A 15,330-nucleotide genomic window follows, 5' to 3' on the forward strand; every position below is an offset into this window, starting at 1 on the left:
CTCCTTTTTTTTTCATTTCACTGTTCATCTGTCAAAAACAAACAAACAAAATATAATTAAATCAAGGAGAACATTTTAAAATTAATATAAATTGTTTAAAAATTATATAGTTTAAAATATATCCATGATTCCTTTTAAAAACATTAGTTATATTGAGATTGTCTTAACTACAAATTAAAATGATAGAAGGATAAACATTTTAAAGAGAAAACAAAGACTTACAGTTTGAGGATAATCAGGGGGTGGTAATACAGGTGTTCTTTTATCCAGCGTTCTGTCTAAATTTCTTTTGGCTCCATCAATTCTGAAATTTATAATTAGAAATATGACTCTCTTGATAACATTAGCATAAGTTACTAAAATATTACAATTTGAGCATTATTCCATCTATACTAAGAGATAATCAAGAGTTATCTTACTGAATTTTTTTTGGTGGGGGAAGAAGGGAGGAAGGCAGGAAGGGAGGGAAGGAGGAAGGGAGGAAGGCAGGAAGAGAGGGAAGGAGGAAGGGAGGAAGGAAGGAAGGGAAGGAGGAAGGGAGGGAGGAAGGAAGGAAGGGAAGGAGGAAGGGAGGGAGGAAGGAAGGGATGAAGGAAGGAAGGAAGGGAGGAAGGGGGCAGGGAGGGAGGAAGGAAGGGATGAAGGAAGAAAGGAAGGGAGGAAGGGGGCAGGGAGGGAAGGAGGGAGGAAGGGAGGGAGGGAGAGTAGGGAAGGAAGGAAATCAAGCAATGAGAGAGACATTGCCGACCTGGATTTTTTTGAGAGAAGGAAAGAAAAAAAATGAGTAAAGGAGAGGAAGAAAGAGGAAGAGAAAGAGGGAGGGTGAATGGAAATATTGCTTTATTCTGAAAAAAAATTGGTATTAATAATGGCCAATGCTTCATTTAAACCTATGAGTAGGTGTGATGTGGTATTGACAAGAATGTATATTTTGTGTATTTGAAGTGGAGAGCTCTATAAATATTTATTACGTTTACTTGTTCTGGATCTGAGCTCGAGTCCTTGATATCCTTATTAATTTTCTGTCTCATTGAATCTAAGTCTCTATGTATTTGGGTGTTAGGATCGTTAGCTCTTGTTGTTGCATTGATCCTTTTACCACTGTATCTTTGTTGCTTTAAAATCTATTTTATCCGATACGAGAATTGCAACTCCTGCTTTTTATTTATTAATTTATTTATTTTTGCTCTCCATTTGGTTGGTAAATCTTTCTCCATCCCTTTGTTTTGAGTCTTTGTGTATCCTTGCATGTGAAACAGGTCTGGATGTAACATGCCGTTGGGTTTTGGCTGTGTCTTTTGATTGGGGGATTTAGTTGATTAAAATTTAGGATTACTGTCATTTGATGTTAACTGGCTGTTTTATCCATTCGTTGGTGTAAATTCTTCTTTATGTTGATGCTCTTTACTTTTTGGTATATTTTTAGAAAGGCTAATACTGGTTGTTTCTTTCTGTGTGTAATGCTTCTTTCAGAAGCTCTTGTAAAGCAGGCCTGGTGGTAATAAAATCTCTGAGTTCTTGCTTGTTCATAAAAGATTTTATTTTTCCTTCAATTGTGAAGCTTAGTTTGGCTGGATATGAAATTCTGGGCTGAAAGTTCTGTTCTTTGAGGATGTTGAATATCGGCCCCCACTCTCTTATGGCTTGTAGAGTTTCTGCTGAGAGATCTGCTCTAAGTTTGATAGGCTTGCCTTTGTAATTAACCTGACGTTTCTCTCTGGCTGCCCTAGTATTTTCTCCTTCGTTTCAACCCTGGTGAATCTAACGATTATGTGCCTTGGGGTTGCTCTTCTTGAGGAATATCTTTGTGATGTTCTCTGTATTCCCTGGGGTTGAATATTGACCTGCTTAGCTAGTTTAGGAAAATTTTCCTGAATAATATCCTGAAGGGTATTTTCCAGCTTGGATTCATTCTCTCAGTCGCATTCAGGTACACCTATGAAACGTAAATTTGGTCTTTTCACATAGTCCCACATTTCTTGGAGACTTTGCTCATTCTTTTTTATCCTTTTATCTCTAATCTTGTCTTCTTGTTTTCTTTCATTAAGTTGGACTTTGACCTCTGATATCCTTTCTTCTGCTTGAACAATTCGAGTGTTTAAACCTGTGCATACTTCTCAGAGTTCCTGTATTGTATTCTTCAGTTCCATTAATTCACTTACGTTCCTCTCTAAGTTGTCTATTCTCAATAGGATTTCGTCAAACCTTTTTTCAAAGTTCTTAGTTTCTTTACGTTGGGCTACAACATGTTCTTTTAACTCACAGAAGTTTCTTATTATCCATTCCTTGAAGCGTGATTCTGTTATTGGGATGCGCTCATTCTCCGTCAAGCCTTGTTCCATCGTTGATGTGGAACTGTGATCCTCTTTAGAGGGAGAGGCGTTCTGATTTTGAGTATTCTCAGCCTTTTTACGCTGGTTTCTTCCCATCATTGTAAATTTATCCTCCTGTCGTCTTTGAAATTACCAACTTTCAGATTAGGTCTCTTGAGTGGACGTCCAAGTTGTTAGTTCCCAGGGCCAGAACAGCGGCGTTAAGACTGATGGTGCTTTTCTGCCCAGGATTCTCCTGTCTGGCTTCCTTCTTGTGTCTGAAATAGGTGACTCTGCCTTCCCAGGGCTCCAAACCTCAGTCAGAAGGGGAACCAGTCTCGTTTACTCTGCGCCGAGAGCTGCCGCGCTGAGGTGTCGTCATAGCCGCTGTGCCAGCCACAGGAGTTGTGCTGGGGACCCGTGTGGGTCCTCCAAACCTCGGTCAGAAGGGGAGCCAGACCTGCTTACTCTGCTCCGAGAGCTGCCACGCCGAGGTGCCGGCGAAACTGCTGCACCGGCCACAAGAGTCGCGCTGGCGACCCGTGTGACTCCTCCACTGGGGATCTTCTGCTCCGTGAGCGACCAGAATTTGTCTGAAAGTGTGGCGTCCTCTAGTTCTCTGCGCTTTCACTGAGAGCTGCAATCCCGAGATGTTAGCTATCGACCATCTTGGATTGTTCTCTCTTACTGAATTTTTTATACGAAACAAATCCCAATAGGCATTATCAATGAGACCTTAATTTTTTTTTTTTTTTTTGAGATGGAGTTTTGCTCTTGTTACCCAGGCTGGAGTGCAATGGCCCAATCTTGGCTCACCGCAACCTCCGCCTCCTGGGTTCAAGCAATTCTCCTGCCTCAGCCTCCTGAGTAGCTGGGATTGCAGATATGCACCACCACATCCAGCTAATTTTGTATTTTTAGTAGAAATAAGGTTTTTTCCATGTTGGTCAAACTCCCAACCTCAAGTGATCTGCTCACCTTGGCCTCCCAAAGTGCTGGGATTACAGGCATAAGTCACTGTGTGCCTGGCCTTCATTTGTTTTTTGTTTTGTTTTGTTTTGTTTTGAGATAGAGTCTAGTTCTGTCACCCAGGCTGGTATGCAGTGGCATGATCTTGGCTCACTGCAACCTCCGCTTCCCAGGTTCAAGCGATTCTCACGTCTCAGCCTCCATAGTAGCTTGAGATTACAAGTGCCTGCCATCACACCCAGCTGATTTTTGCATTTTAGTAGAGATGGGGTTTCACTGTGTTGGTCAGGCTGGCCTTGAACTCCTGACCTTGTGATCTGCCTGCCTCGGCCTCTCAAAGTGCTGAGATTACAAGTGTGAGGTACCATGCCCAGCCTAAACCCCTATTCTTTATAAATTATCCAGTCTGTGGTATTCAGTTATAGCAATAAAAAATAGACTAGGATACCTCTGTAGCCATTCTGGTTTATCAGTGTCCCTCTTTTAACTTTCATTTTATATGGAATACCTCACAAATTTGTACGTCATCCTTGCACAGGGGCCTTACTAATCTTCTCTGTATTGTTCCAATTTGTGTGCATGTGCTGCCAAAACAGCACTCAAAGTCCTTCTTGAAGTGTGACCCCAGAGTTCCATATGACGTTTGACCAGTGCAGAGTGAAAATTTTCTCTCCCACTGCCTAGACACGATGCATTTATTAAAGTATCCTACGACTGAATTAGCCTTTTTGAGCAGCCTCGTTTCCCTGTTGAATCTTACTGAGCCTGTAGTAAACTAAAACTCCTAAGACTTTCTCACATGAAGTAGAAAATGTACCTGGATATCCTCCTCCTTCTTTTCTTTGTCAATCTTCAAGACCTTGGCCAGGCTTCCCTTCATCCATCATGTCTCCATAAAGAGTCTAGCTCTAAGTTATTACTACTTTCAAGGAATTTGCCTTATACTTTGGTATGCTAATTGGCACTAGTCATAGTCAGGCTTGCACTGTAATTATACCAACATAAATATGCCTGATTTCCTGTTCTTTATATATAAATGCCACCCTTTTACATAGCAACAGTTTCTAGAGCATGTTTTCTCCTACTGGCTATAAATAAAAAGAGCTGGAAGAACATAGGAGTGAGCCTTTTCACTCCCTGGCTGTTTTTGATTTGTATATTAACAATTAAAAACAGGCTGGGCACAGTGGCTCCCAGCACTTTGGGATGCCAGCACAGGTAGATCACTTGAGTTCAAGACCAGTTTGGGCAACATGATGAGACTCTGTCTCTACAAATAAATACAAAAATTAGCTCGGCACGGTGGTATGCACTACACCTGGAATCCCAGCTACACAGGAGACTGAGGTGGGAGGATTGCTTGAGCCAGGAAGTCAGAGGCTGTAGTGAGCAGTGAACACCACTGCACTCCAACCTGGGCCACAGAGTGAGACCCTGACTCAAAAAGAACATGGTGAGGGGGATAAATAATGAATACTCATAGCTAAACTAAAAAAATTTATAATAAAACCAAATAAATAAAAACTTGAAAATTTCAAATGTGTGAGAAACCACATGCAGTAAAGGAGAGAAACGCTTGAAACAAGAGGTGAGGTAGCTGCCAATAAAGAAGGCAGGCTCATTCTTGGGACTCTGGAAAGCTACAAAACGATACTGGCTCAGCCAAGTGTTCCCAGGGACTGGTCCTAGTAGGGGGCCCACTTCTACCCATGACTCTTTATACTCTACCTCACCCCAGGAACTCCCTCTATCCACAGATGTCACTCCACCTTTCAAAAAGGGAAGTCTGCATGCCTGTCGTCTAACAGGTGCAGACAGCAAGGGATGGAGAATCCCAAAGTCCATAGCCATCCAGAAAGATATGTTTCCAGTTTTTAAAAAAACTATTTAATTTTATCAGTTAAAAAAAATTGGTTTCTGAGGCTGGGCGCAGTGGCTCACACCTGTAATCACAGCACTTTGGAAGGCCGAGGCAGGCAGATCACCTGAGGTCTGGAGTTCGAGACCAGTCTGCCCAACATGGTGAAACCCTGTCTCTACTAAAAATACAAAAATTAGCCAGGCATGGTGGTGGGTTCCTGTAATCCCAGCTACTCAGGAGGCTGAGGCAGAAGAATTGCTTGAACCCAGGAGGCAGAGGTTGCAGTGAGCTGATATCGTGTCATTGCACTCCAGCCTGGGCAACAAGAGTGAAACTCCATCTAAAAAAAAAAAATTGGTTTCTGAAAGTTTTTTGCATTAGACCTTTGGCCAGCTGAAAATGAGTTTGAAATCCAAGGAGAATACACCAAATATACTTAAAAGAAACACACACACATGATAAACTTAGTTTTCTTTTCTTTTTTTTTTTTTTTTTTAAGATGGGGTTTCTCTGTGATGGCCAGGCTGGTCTTGAACTCCTGACCTCAGGTGATCCACCCAAATCCTCCCTAAGTGCTAGGATTACAGGCGTGAGCCACTGCGCCCAGCCGATAAACTTAGTTTTCAAAGAATATGCTTATTAATAAGGAAATGGAAAAAAAACAAAGTGGAATCCAGTATGAGGTAAAGCTTAGCAAAGTGAGCATTCACTGAAGTAACTTTTTTTTCTTTTTTGTTTTTACTTTTTTTTATTTTTAGGAGAGACAGGGTTTCACTGTGTTGGCCAGGCTGGTCTCGAACTCCTGACCTTGTGATCCTCCTACCTTGGCCTCCCAAAGTGCTGGGATTACAGACATGAGCCACCACGCCTGGCCCTTTTCTTTTTCTTTTAAATGAACCTAACATTGTGAACACATCCAGGGAAAATAAAATAAAACCAGTAATTCCAAATGCATTTTTCCCAAAGAAACTCATAGCAGTTCTAATCTCAGTATTAATATAGCACTATGCTTCAGGTAATTTTGAGGCAGCATTTTTAAATTAAGCACCAAAATAAAAGTTGTACTACTTACAGATCTGTATAAAGCACAATAAGGCAAGTTTCTTCCTTAAAAATTCATTCATCCCCTCATTCGTCAACAATAACATGCCAAACCCTGTGATTTGTGTTGAGATCCCTCTCCTTAAGCATGCCAAAGTGGAGAAGAAAGACAACTAAGAAAATAAAAGAACATTGTATTGTAACATACTCTGTGCTTAGAACATCCTGCTCTTCTGCTTTTCCTCCTTCCTTACCAGTCATACTTACTCTACTTGCTGGGTGACTTTTCTCCACACCTGTAATGCTATGCCCTAGGCCTTTGCCTTTCTCAGTTCACTTGCTCACTCGCGCTCTCCCCTGTGTTCTCTCTTGCCTAGCTCTCACCCTCACTCTCTGTGTGATTCCAATGATTCCCTATAGCTTTAAATATCACTTACATACAAAAAAAAAAAAAATCATCTACATTCTAGTGACTCCCCAATTTTTTTTTTTTGATATGGAGTCTTGCTTTGTCACCCAGGCTGGAGTACAGTGGCACGATCTCTGCTCACTGCAATCCTGCCTCCCTGGTTCAAGCAATTGTCCTGCCTCAGCCTCCTGAGTAGCTAGGATTACAGGGGCACACCACCACGCCTGGCTAATTTTTGTATTTTTAGTAGGGAAGGGGTTTCACCACGTTAGGCTGGTCTCAAACTCCTGACCTCGTGATCTGCCTGCCTCGGCCTCCCAAAGTGCTGAGATTACAGGTATGAGACACCACTCCCAGTCGACTCCCAAATTTTTATATCTCCAGCCAAGATTTCTCTTACCTATCCAACAGCTATTAATATATTTCCCTTTACATATTACATAGGCACTTATGCTCCAAAAGAGAGCAAGAAGTGTCAAAAAATAAAGAGTATTATTGTGCTTTTTAATCCCCATCACCTGTACTTCCTCAATTCCCTATCAGTCAGTGACACTACTATCCACCTAGGTACCAGAGCTAACCCAACAGCAAATCCTACTGATCCTGCCTCTGAAATACATCTCCTGTAAATCTATTTTCCTCCTCCACAGTCTCCAGCCTTATCCAAACCACTGTAAATTCTCACCTATGCTACTGTAGTGGCATCCTCCCTGGTCTCTTTGTGCCCCCCTACTCTTCCTTCTTCCCCTCCACCTCACTCTATTCTTAATAGCCAGAGTGATACCTTTTAAATGTAAATCAGGTTTCATATCACTTCCTTGTTTGAAACATTTCAGTAGCTTCCGTTGCACTTAAAAATAAAATCTGAATTCCCTGTCATGGTCAACAAGGCCTACACAATCTGTTCCCACCTCCTTCTCCATCTTCACCTGATACTACCCTTCCCCAGGCTCATGATACTCTAGAGATGTTGGCCTTCATCAGTTTCTAGAATGTACTGAAAGCATCATTATTTCAGAGATTTCATGCTTGTTATCCCCTTTGCTAGAGAGCTTTTCTCAAGTTTACTTAGATGACAGGCATCTTCTCATTCTCTGGATCTCTACTTACATTTTTTTTTTTTTTTTTTTTTTTTTGAGATGGAGTTTCACCCTTGTTACCCAGACTGGAGTGCAATGGCGCAATCTCGGCTCACCGCACCCTCCGCCTCCTGAGTTCAGGCAATTCTCCTGCCTCAGCCTCCCGAGTAGCTGGGATTACAGGCGCACGCCACCATGCCCAGCTAATTTTTCGATTTTTAGTAAAGACAGGGTTTCATCATGTTGGTCAGGTTGGCTTGGAACTCCTGGCCTCAGGTAATCCACATGCCTTGGCCTCCCAAAGTGCTGGGATTACAGGCATGAGCCACCATCTGTTGTGTTTTCCATGGTCTCCTCAGTAACAAGTGTCTGTGTAACAGCAGATACTTAATATCTGCTAAATAAACTGATGTGAGACAAATGCATACAGAGGGTTAAAGCAGCATGAAAAGGATTAGGAGAAAGCTTTCGAGAGAAGGTGACCCAGAAACTGAACCTGGAAGAACTAGGATAAGTATTCAGGCAGATAGGGCAGTGAGGGAAATTGCAGAGTACATCTCTAAACTGTGAAAAATACAGTATATTCATGAAACTCCAGGCAGTTCAACATGATAATGCAAGATAATGAAAAGTTATGAAGTTAAAACAATCTAGGCCTGACATTGATGGAGTGGCTCATGCCTGTAATTCCAGCACTTTGGGAGGTCAAGGCAGATGGATCACTTAAGCCTAAAAATTTGAGACCAGACTGGGCAACAGGGCAAAACTGTGTCTCTTCAAAAAATACAAAAAAATGAACTGGGTGTGGTGGTGCATGCCTGTAGTCCCAGCTACTTGAGAGGCTGAAGTGGGAGGATCACTTGAGTCCAGGAGGTTGAGGTTGCAGTGAGCTGAGATCATGCCACTACACTCCAGCCTGGGTGACAGAGCAAGACCCTGTCTCCAAAAAAAAAAGAACAATCTATCTCTACTCTAAATCTACTGAAACATTGAATAGAATCTTAGGAATGAAGGAGGAAGGCATCTCTCTTTTTCTTTTTCTTTTGTTGAGATGGAGTTTTTCTTTTTCTTTTTCTTTTTTTTGAGATGGAGTCTCTGTCACCCAGGCTGGAGTACAGTGGCATGATCTCGGCTCACTGCAACCTTCCCCTCCCAGATTCAAGCAATTCTCCCACCTCTACCTCCTGAGTAGCTGGGATTACAGGCACCTGCCACCGCGCCCAGCTAATTTTTTGTATTTATAGTAGAGACGGGGTTTCACCATGTTGGCCAGGCTGGTCTCAAACACCTGATGTCAGGTGATCCACCCGCCTCGGCCTCCCAAAGTGCTAGGATTACAGGGGTGAGCCACTGAATCTGGCCTCTTTTACTTTTAAAACTATTTTTATTTGCTTGTTTGAGATAGGGTCTCGTTCCATTGCCCATTGCTGGGAGTGCAATGATGCTATCACAGCTCACTATTGCTTTGACCTTCTGGGCTCAAGCAATATTCCTGCCTCTGCCTCCCAAGTAGTTAGGACCATAGGCATGTCCCACCACACCTGGCTAGTGTTTTGGTTTTTTTTTTTTTTGAGAGATGAGGACCTTACTACCTTGCCCAGACTGGTCTCTATTCCTGGGCTCAAGTAATCCTCCCACTGTGGCCTCCCAAAATTCTGAGATTACAGGCATTAACCACCATGCCCAGCCTTTTTTTTTTTGTCTAAGTCTTTAACACTTAAGCATTTCTAATAATACAGGTACTGACATTAGTTTATATGCCCTATAAATATATATTTAAATATGAGTAAATGATTGATGGACTAATAAAAATATAAATTTAGGGACCGCCATGGTGTGGCTCATGCCTGTAATCCCAGCACTCTGGGAGGGAAAGGCAGGTGGATCATGAAGTCAAGAGTTCAAGACCAGCTCGATCAACATAGTGAAACCCTGTCTCTACTAAAAATACAAAAATTAGCTGGGTGTGGTGGCAGGTACCGGAAATCCCAGCTCCTTGAGAGGCTGAAGAAGGAGAATTGCTCAGAACCTGGGAGGCAGAGGTTGCAGTGAGCTGAAATCACACCATTGAACTCCAGCCTGGGCAACAAGAATGAAACCCTGTCTCAAAAAAAAAAAAAAGTAACTCTAAAGAAGTTATATGATGAATATATGTTTATATTAAACATTAATATAAAAAATGTTTAGTTGTAAGGAAAGTAAAATTAGCAAAAATTAAAATTTTTAAATTGGCAACAATACTTATCAGCTGCAAAAAATGTTTTTAAATGAGGCCAACCAAGAAAGGAAAGAGAATGTAGAAAGGGAAACAAATCCCTAAGAAAAATTTCTCATTTTATAGTTTAAGTGTTGCCTTGAATTTTTCTTTTTATTTATCCCTAGAACTCAGCAGAATCAGGTGTTTAGGAAATTCTCAATAACTGTCTAATTGAACTGAACCAACCTCATCACAGCCTTAGGCAGCAGGTACCTAAATTAGTTTTAATTTCCACTAAATTGGAGCTGGGGGGTGAGTAGGATGTTGAACCATGTTTCCTTTCATATCAAAAAATTTCAAATATAAGTAGTTTCAAGATATTTTATTTAAGTATTTGTTCAAATTGTAGAGGTTTAGTTATTTGATTTTACTTTTGGGAATCAGTATGGTTATATTGAGAGGAGGAATAGTGTGGAGCTTAGTGAACTTTAGAACCAGACCAACCAAGTCCAAATCCCAGCTGTGCAACCTTAGGCAAGTTACTTAACTTCTCTATACCTTAGTTTACTCATCTAAAAAATGGAGCTAACAATAGTACCTACCTGATAGGATTGTTGTAAGAAGTACAGGTGGTAAGAACAATGTCTCACAGGGTACAGTGTATAATATTTGCTATCATTACAATTATTTTTCAATTGTTTTTCTAATTAACTTGAAAATAGTATTTTACCCATGAACAACCTCCACAGTTAAAACTTTTTATGAGAATATGAACACCAATCATTTCACTTGAATTCCAAGCAAGAATTATCTACTAATATGCTACTTACATTAATTGATTGATTTTCTTCTGCTGCTCCTTGGATCTTCTGTATTTTAGCAGCTTACTTTGTGTTGGCGTATCAGCGCCTATGTTTTCTGGGACATGGACAATGGGGGGTAACTTCAAGTTCAGAGCTTCCTTTTCTGCTGCAATGGCAGCTTTGTTTGGATCTGACATCTTGATCCCCTAAAGATTAAAATGCTCTGTACTCTGAGGAGAAAAAGTCCATAAAGCCATTATTGTATAAGCAAGCCTCGATATAACAGGTCTAATATACCAATACCAAAAATAAAATTCTGGACACGTTTTGGATCTTCCTGCCAAGTATGGCATTAGTCTAAAGAATGGCAGTTGAGGTAAGTTGGCAGGGATTCCTGTTAGAACTCTACAACGCACTTATGAAGCAACGAGCCAGTCAGTTCCCCTTTAGGACTTGTTTCCTTATGGATGAAATTAAGGAATTGAATTAAATGCTTTGTAGTATCCCTACAGCTCTAACATTCGGGGTTCAAAATTTTTCCTATATGCAAACCACCCCCACCACAACAAATCCAGTTGTTGAGGGATGATCCCCTTCCATGTGAAAGCCAATTTTAACATCTTTTATTTATTTATTTATTTATTTTGAGACAGAGTTTCGCTCTTGTTACCCAGGCTGGAGTGCAATGGCCCGATCTCGGCTCACCGCAATCTCTGAGCAATTCAGAATTGCTCCTAGGTTCAAGCAATTCTCCTGCCTCAGCCTCCCGAGTAGCTGGGATTACAGGCATGCGCCACCATGCCCGGTTAATTTTTTGTATTTTTTAGTAGAGACGGGGTTTCACCTTGTTGACCAGGATGATCTCGATCTCTTGATGTCGTGATCCACCCGCCTCGGCCTCCCAAAGTGCTGGGATTATAGGCGTGAGCCACCGCGCCCGGCCAACATCATTAATGTTTTTAAACATCAGTAGGATATCTTAGTCTTGCTGCCTTCCGGTGGTGCTATGATCAAGCAAAAAATAGGCATACTTAATGCATGGCAAATCTAAAAGGTCATATAAATGCTCAAAAATTTTACTGTGACAACAACTATATTTGCCATGAATGCCTACAGGATTTGGAGATTCCTGCCTTGAAAGAGTGTTTAAATTGGCACCCAGATAGCGGTACCTGCCCTGAGAGGGAAAGGAAGAAAAAGCAAAGAACAAGTACCTGATGGTTTCTCACTATTTTCCCGCTGCGTGGACGAGAGAGACAGTCTGAGCCTCTCCTCAGGTGAAAGGAAGGTGATAACGAGGGCGAAACCTCCCGAAAGCCAGCGGCTGTCAGACGCGTAGCTGGAGAAGGGCGAGTGGAAACAACGTCGTCGCTATGGAAACTGTGGAGGCCCCAGCCTGTAGGGCCGGGTGAAGGTTGCTTGGAGAGGCAGTTGCCGAACTGGGAAGGATTAGGATTACCTGTCACAACAAAAATTCATTACTTTAGTAAATAGTGTGTGAGTTTTTTTGTTGTGTGTGTGTGTTTTTTTTTAAAACTTAACTGGCTTTCCTTGGAAGGGTACCAGGAAATCAGGATCTTCAAATTGTGGAAAACTGCAAGACTGGAAATATAGATCTGTTGGAAAATAGATTTATGGAAACACTCAGCAAGAGAATCAAGTCTTCAAGTGTCCCTAGTGACATCCTGTAAATATTGTAACTAATTAGCAATATAATTTATCTTGCTTCAAGATTTGCTATTTGTTGACACAGCACTTCCAGGAATTCTTTGGCAAAATCAAACAGGTTAAGGTGTGTGAATTTAGTTCGCTGGGAGAAAGATGTGAAATTTTGCTATTTGAAGCTGCACAACTAAACTGTAATAGCCTACAAGAATATTGTGTCAAAATTAGGGAAGTGAATAAATCCTGCTGGTTTGTTAATAGCATATTCATTCTTAGATCTCATGAGACTTAAAAAAAATAGCATATTCATTCAACAAATATTTGAGCACCCTCTCTCTGTCACTCACTACATAATTTTTTTTTTTTTTTTTTTTTTTTGAGACGGAGTTTTGCTTTTGTTACCAAGGCTGGAGTGCAATGTCGCGATCTCGGTTCACCGCAACCTCCGCCTCCTGGGTTCAGGCAATTCTCCTGCCTCAGCCTCCTGAGTAGCTGGGATTACAGGCACACGCCACCATGCCCAGCTAATTTTTGTATTTTTAGTAGAGACAGGGTTTCACCATGTTGACCAGGATAGTCTCAATCATTTGACCTCGTGATCCACCCGCCTCGGCCTCCTAAAGTGCTGGGATTACAGGCATGAGCCACTGCGCCTGGCCAATTTTTTGTTGTTTTAACGAAAGTATAGGCAACACTCGTGTCTGTCTCACAGTAGGTGCTCTAAAATGTCATTTAAGTGAGCGAATGAACAAGTTAAAACTTCTGGGTAATTCGTAAAAGCAAACTATCTTTCTGTAGAAAATAAAATACTTGTATAAATATGTGACCTTTTGTTGTTTAAATTCTAATCCTATAACAGATTAGACAGTTTTTTAAAATGTCAATTTATTAGCGTTTATTTTTTATAGGCAGGGTCTCGCTCTGTCACCCAGGCTGGAGTGCAGCGGCACCATCATAGTGAAAGGAATCAGCTAGCTTTTGCCTTAGGTAGATAGCAAGGGAAGGGTCCCCTGAGAAACCCCAGCCCATGGGTCAGTGCCTCATCCCCACATAACATAAAAAGCAGCCTGGGGGGAAAAAAATCAAGCTGCAGGCACTGATAAGGGAACTAGCATAGGGTTTTGTGTCTGGAGATATGCCCACGACTGTACAGATAGAAAAACCTCCAGCCCATTTAGACAAAAACTTGCACCGACCTTCTCACTCGCATAAAGGAACAAGGCCTGGCACAGAAATGCCTTTGTCTTTGTATAGTCCATGGGCTCCCGGGAAGAAAAAAGTTTCTTCTCCTTTTGTGGGCGTGGGCACAGTACGGTCCAGTAGGTTCCGGTGGGCACTCTACTTTCCGTTATTTGGATTGTAAATTGGGCTTCTATGAATCATCGCTTCAGCTGCTGATTGGTCCTGGGCCAAGCTCCAGGGCCAAGCTTTCACTTTAGCTCTTGATAGGTCCTGGGCCAAACTAGGCAGCATCTATGAATCATCGTTTCAGCACCTGATTAGTCCCAGGCTAAGGCCCCTGGGAAGGGGAGTGGGGGGCATGAAGCACATTTCTTCCCCTTCCCAGTCCATAAAAGCCCTGGACCCCAGCCTCACAGGGAGCACCCCATTCAGGCGCCCCTCTCTGTTGGCAGAGAGTTTTCTTCTTTCACTATTAAACTTTCACTCTATTTTTTTAAAATATATATATATTTTTAAGACGGGTTTCACCATGTTGGTCAGGCTGGTCTTGAACTCCCGACCTCAGGTAATCCGCCTGCCTTGGCCTCCAAAGTGCTTGGATTACAGGTGTGAGCCACCGCGCCCAGCACTCTAAACTCACCTTGGGGTCTGCCCTACTTACTTGTCTTGGACGTAGGACAAAGAATCCCAGTTATCTCAGACAACGAGAAACTGTTTTTCTTTGAGATAGAGTCTCGCTCTGTCACCCAGGCTGGAGAGCAGTGGCCTGATGTCGGCTCACTGCAACCTCCGCCTGCCGGGTTCAAGCGATTATCCTGCCTCAGCCTCCCAAATAGCTGGGATTACAGGCACATGCCACCAGGCCCAGCTAATTTCTGTATTTTTAGTAGAGATGGGGTTTCACCATGTTGGTCAGGCTGGTCTCAAACTCCTGACATCTTGATCCACCTGCCTCAGCTTCCCAAAGTGCTGGGATTACAGGCATGAGCCACCATGCCAGGCCTGAGAAACTGTTACATCTTGCATTGCTGAGACTACTGCAATAGCTCACTGCATCCTCAAGTTCCTGGGCTCATGGGATCCTCCCACCTCAGCCTCCTGAGTAGCTGGGACTACAGGTGCACACCAAGACATTGGATAATTCTTAAAAATATTTTGTTGGGACAGTGTCTCACTATGTTGCCCAAGCTTGTCTCAAACTCCCAGGCTCAAGCAATCCTCCTGCTTCAGCTTCCTAAAAGTGTTGGGATTACAGGCTGAGTTACTATATCTGGCATGAACATCAATTTGGTTAGGCTAAACTAGAAGGACTAAAAAGAAGGCAGCAATCTTATGTATGATATATCCACCTCCTCCCAGTCATTCAATCCAACACTAATCTAGGGCTGCTGTGAAGAGATTACAGATATAATTCAAGTCCCTGGTGGACAACTGACATTGGTCTAAGGAGATTATCCTGGGTGAGCCTGATTCAATCAGTAGAAATCCTTTTAAAAAGATTTAGGCCTGGCAAAGTGGATCAAACCTGTAATCCCAGCACATTAGGAGGCCAAGCCAGGCAGCTTGCTTGAGCCCAGGAGTTTGAGAGCAGCCTGGGCAACATGGTATAACGCCATGCCTATTTTTAAAAATTTAAAATTTAAAAAATAATAAAAAGGCATGCTCTGAGTCAAACTCCAAAGAGCAGCTGGATCTACAACTGCTCTCAATTTTCTAATTCTTCCCTTCCTGACAGCCTGCCCTACAGACCTTGGACTTGCTTAGCCAGCCCCTTCCATTGCATAAGCCAATTCTTTGTAAAACAAAAAAAAT

General features: G+C 42.2%; 1 protein-coding gene and 1 non-coding gene across 15 annotated transcripts in view; both read right to left on the reverse strand.

Annotated features, from left to right (window-relative positions):
- DNAH12 (dynein axonemal heavy chain 12) overlaps nucleotides 1-15,330 on the reverse strand; it is a 346,345-nt gene that overhangs the window by 302,064 nt on the left and 28,951 nt on the right. For 13 of the 14 annotated variants that reach the window (XM_078351228.1, XM_078351230.1, XM_078351235.1 and 10 more), the window contains 5 exons: nucleotides 12,214-12,287; nucleotides 11,886-12,130; nucleotides 10,699-10,901; nucleotides 223-304; nucleotides 2-28 (listed from right to left, as the gene is read on the reverse strand). In XM_078351228.1, coding sequence (XP_078207354.1) covers nucleotides 2-28; nucleotides 223-304; nucleotides 10,699-10,868 — 279 coding nt within the window. In that variant the 5' untranslated portion in view covers nucleotides 10,869-10,901; nucleotides 11,886-12,130; nucleotides 12,214-12,287. The remainder of the gene's footprint in view (nucleotide 1; nucleotides 29-222; nucleotides 305-10,698; nucleotides 10,902-11,885; nucleotides 12,131-12,213; nucleotides 12,288-15,330) is intronic. The other variant, XM_078351232.1, reaches the window with a different exon arrangement.
- Nucleotides 3,775-3,880, reverse strand: LOC118148121 (U6 spliceosomal RNA). Its single transcript, XR_004734913.1, has one exon. It is a non-coding gene; the product is annotated as a U6 spliceosomal RNA (small nuclear RNA).

Source organism: Callithrix jacchus, chromosome 15 (assembly GCF_049354715.1).
Source record: "Callithrix jacchus isolate 240 chromosome 15, calJac240_pri, whole genome shotgun sequence".
Taxonomy (NCBI): domain Eukaryota; kingdom Metazoa; phylum Chordata; class Mammalia; order Primates; family Cebidae; genus Callithrix; species Callithrix jacchus.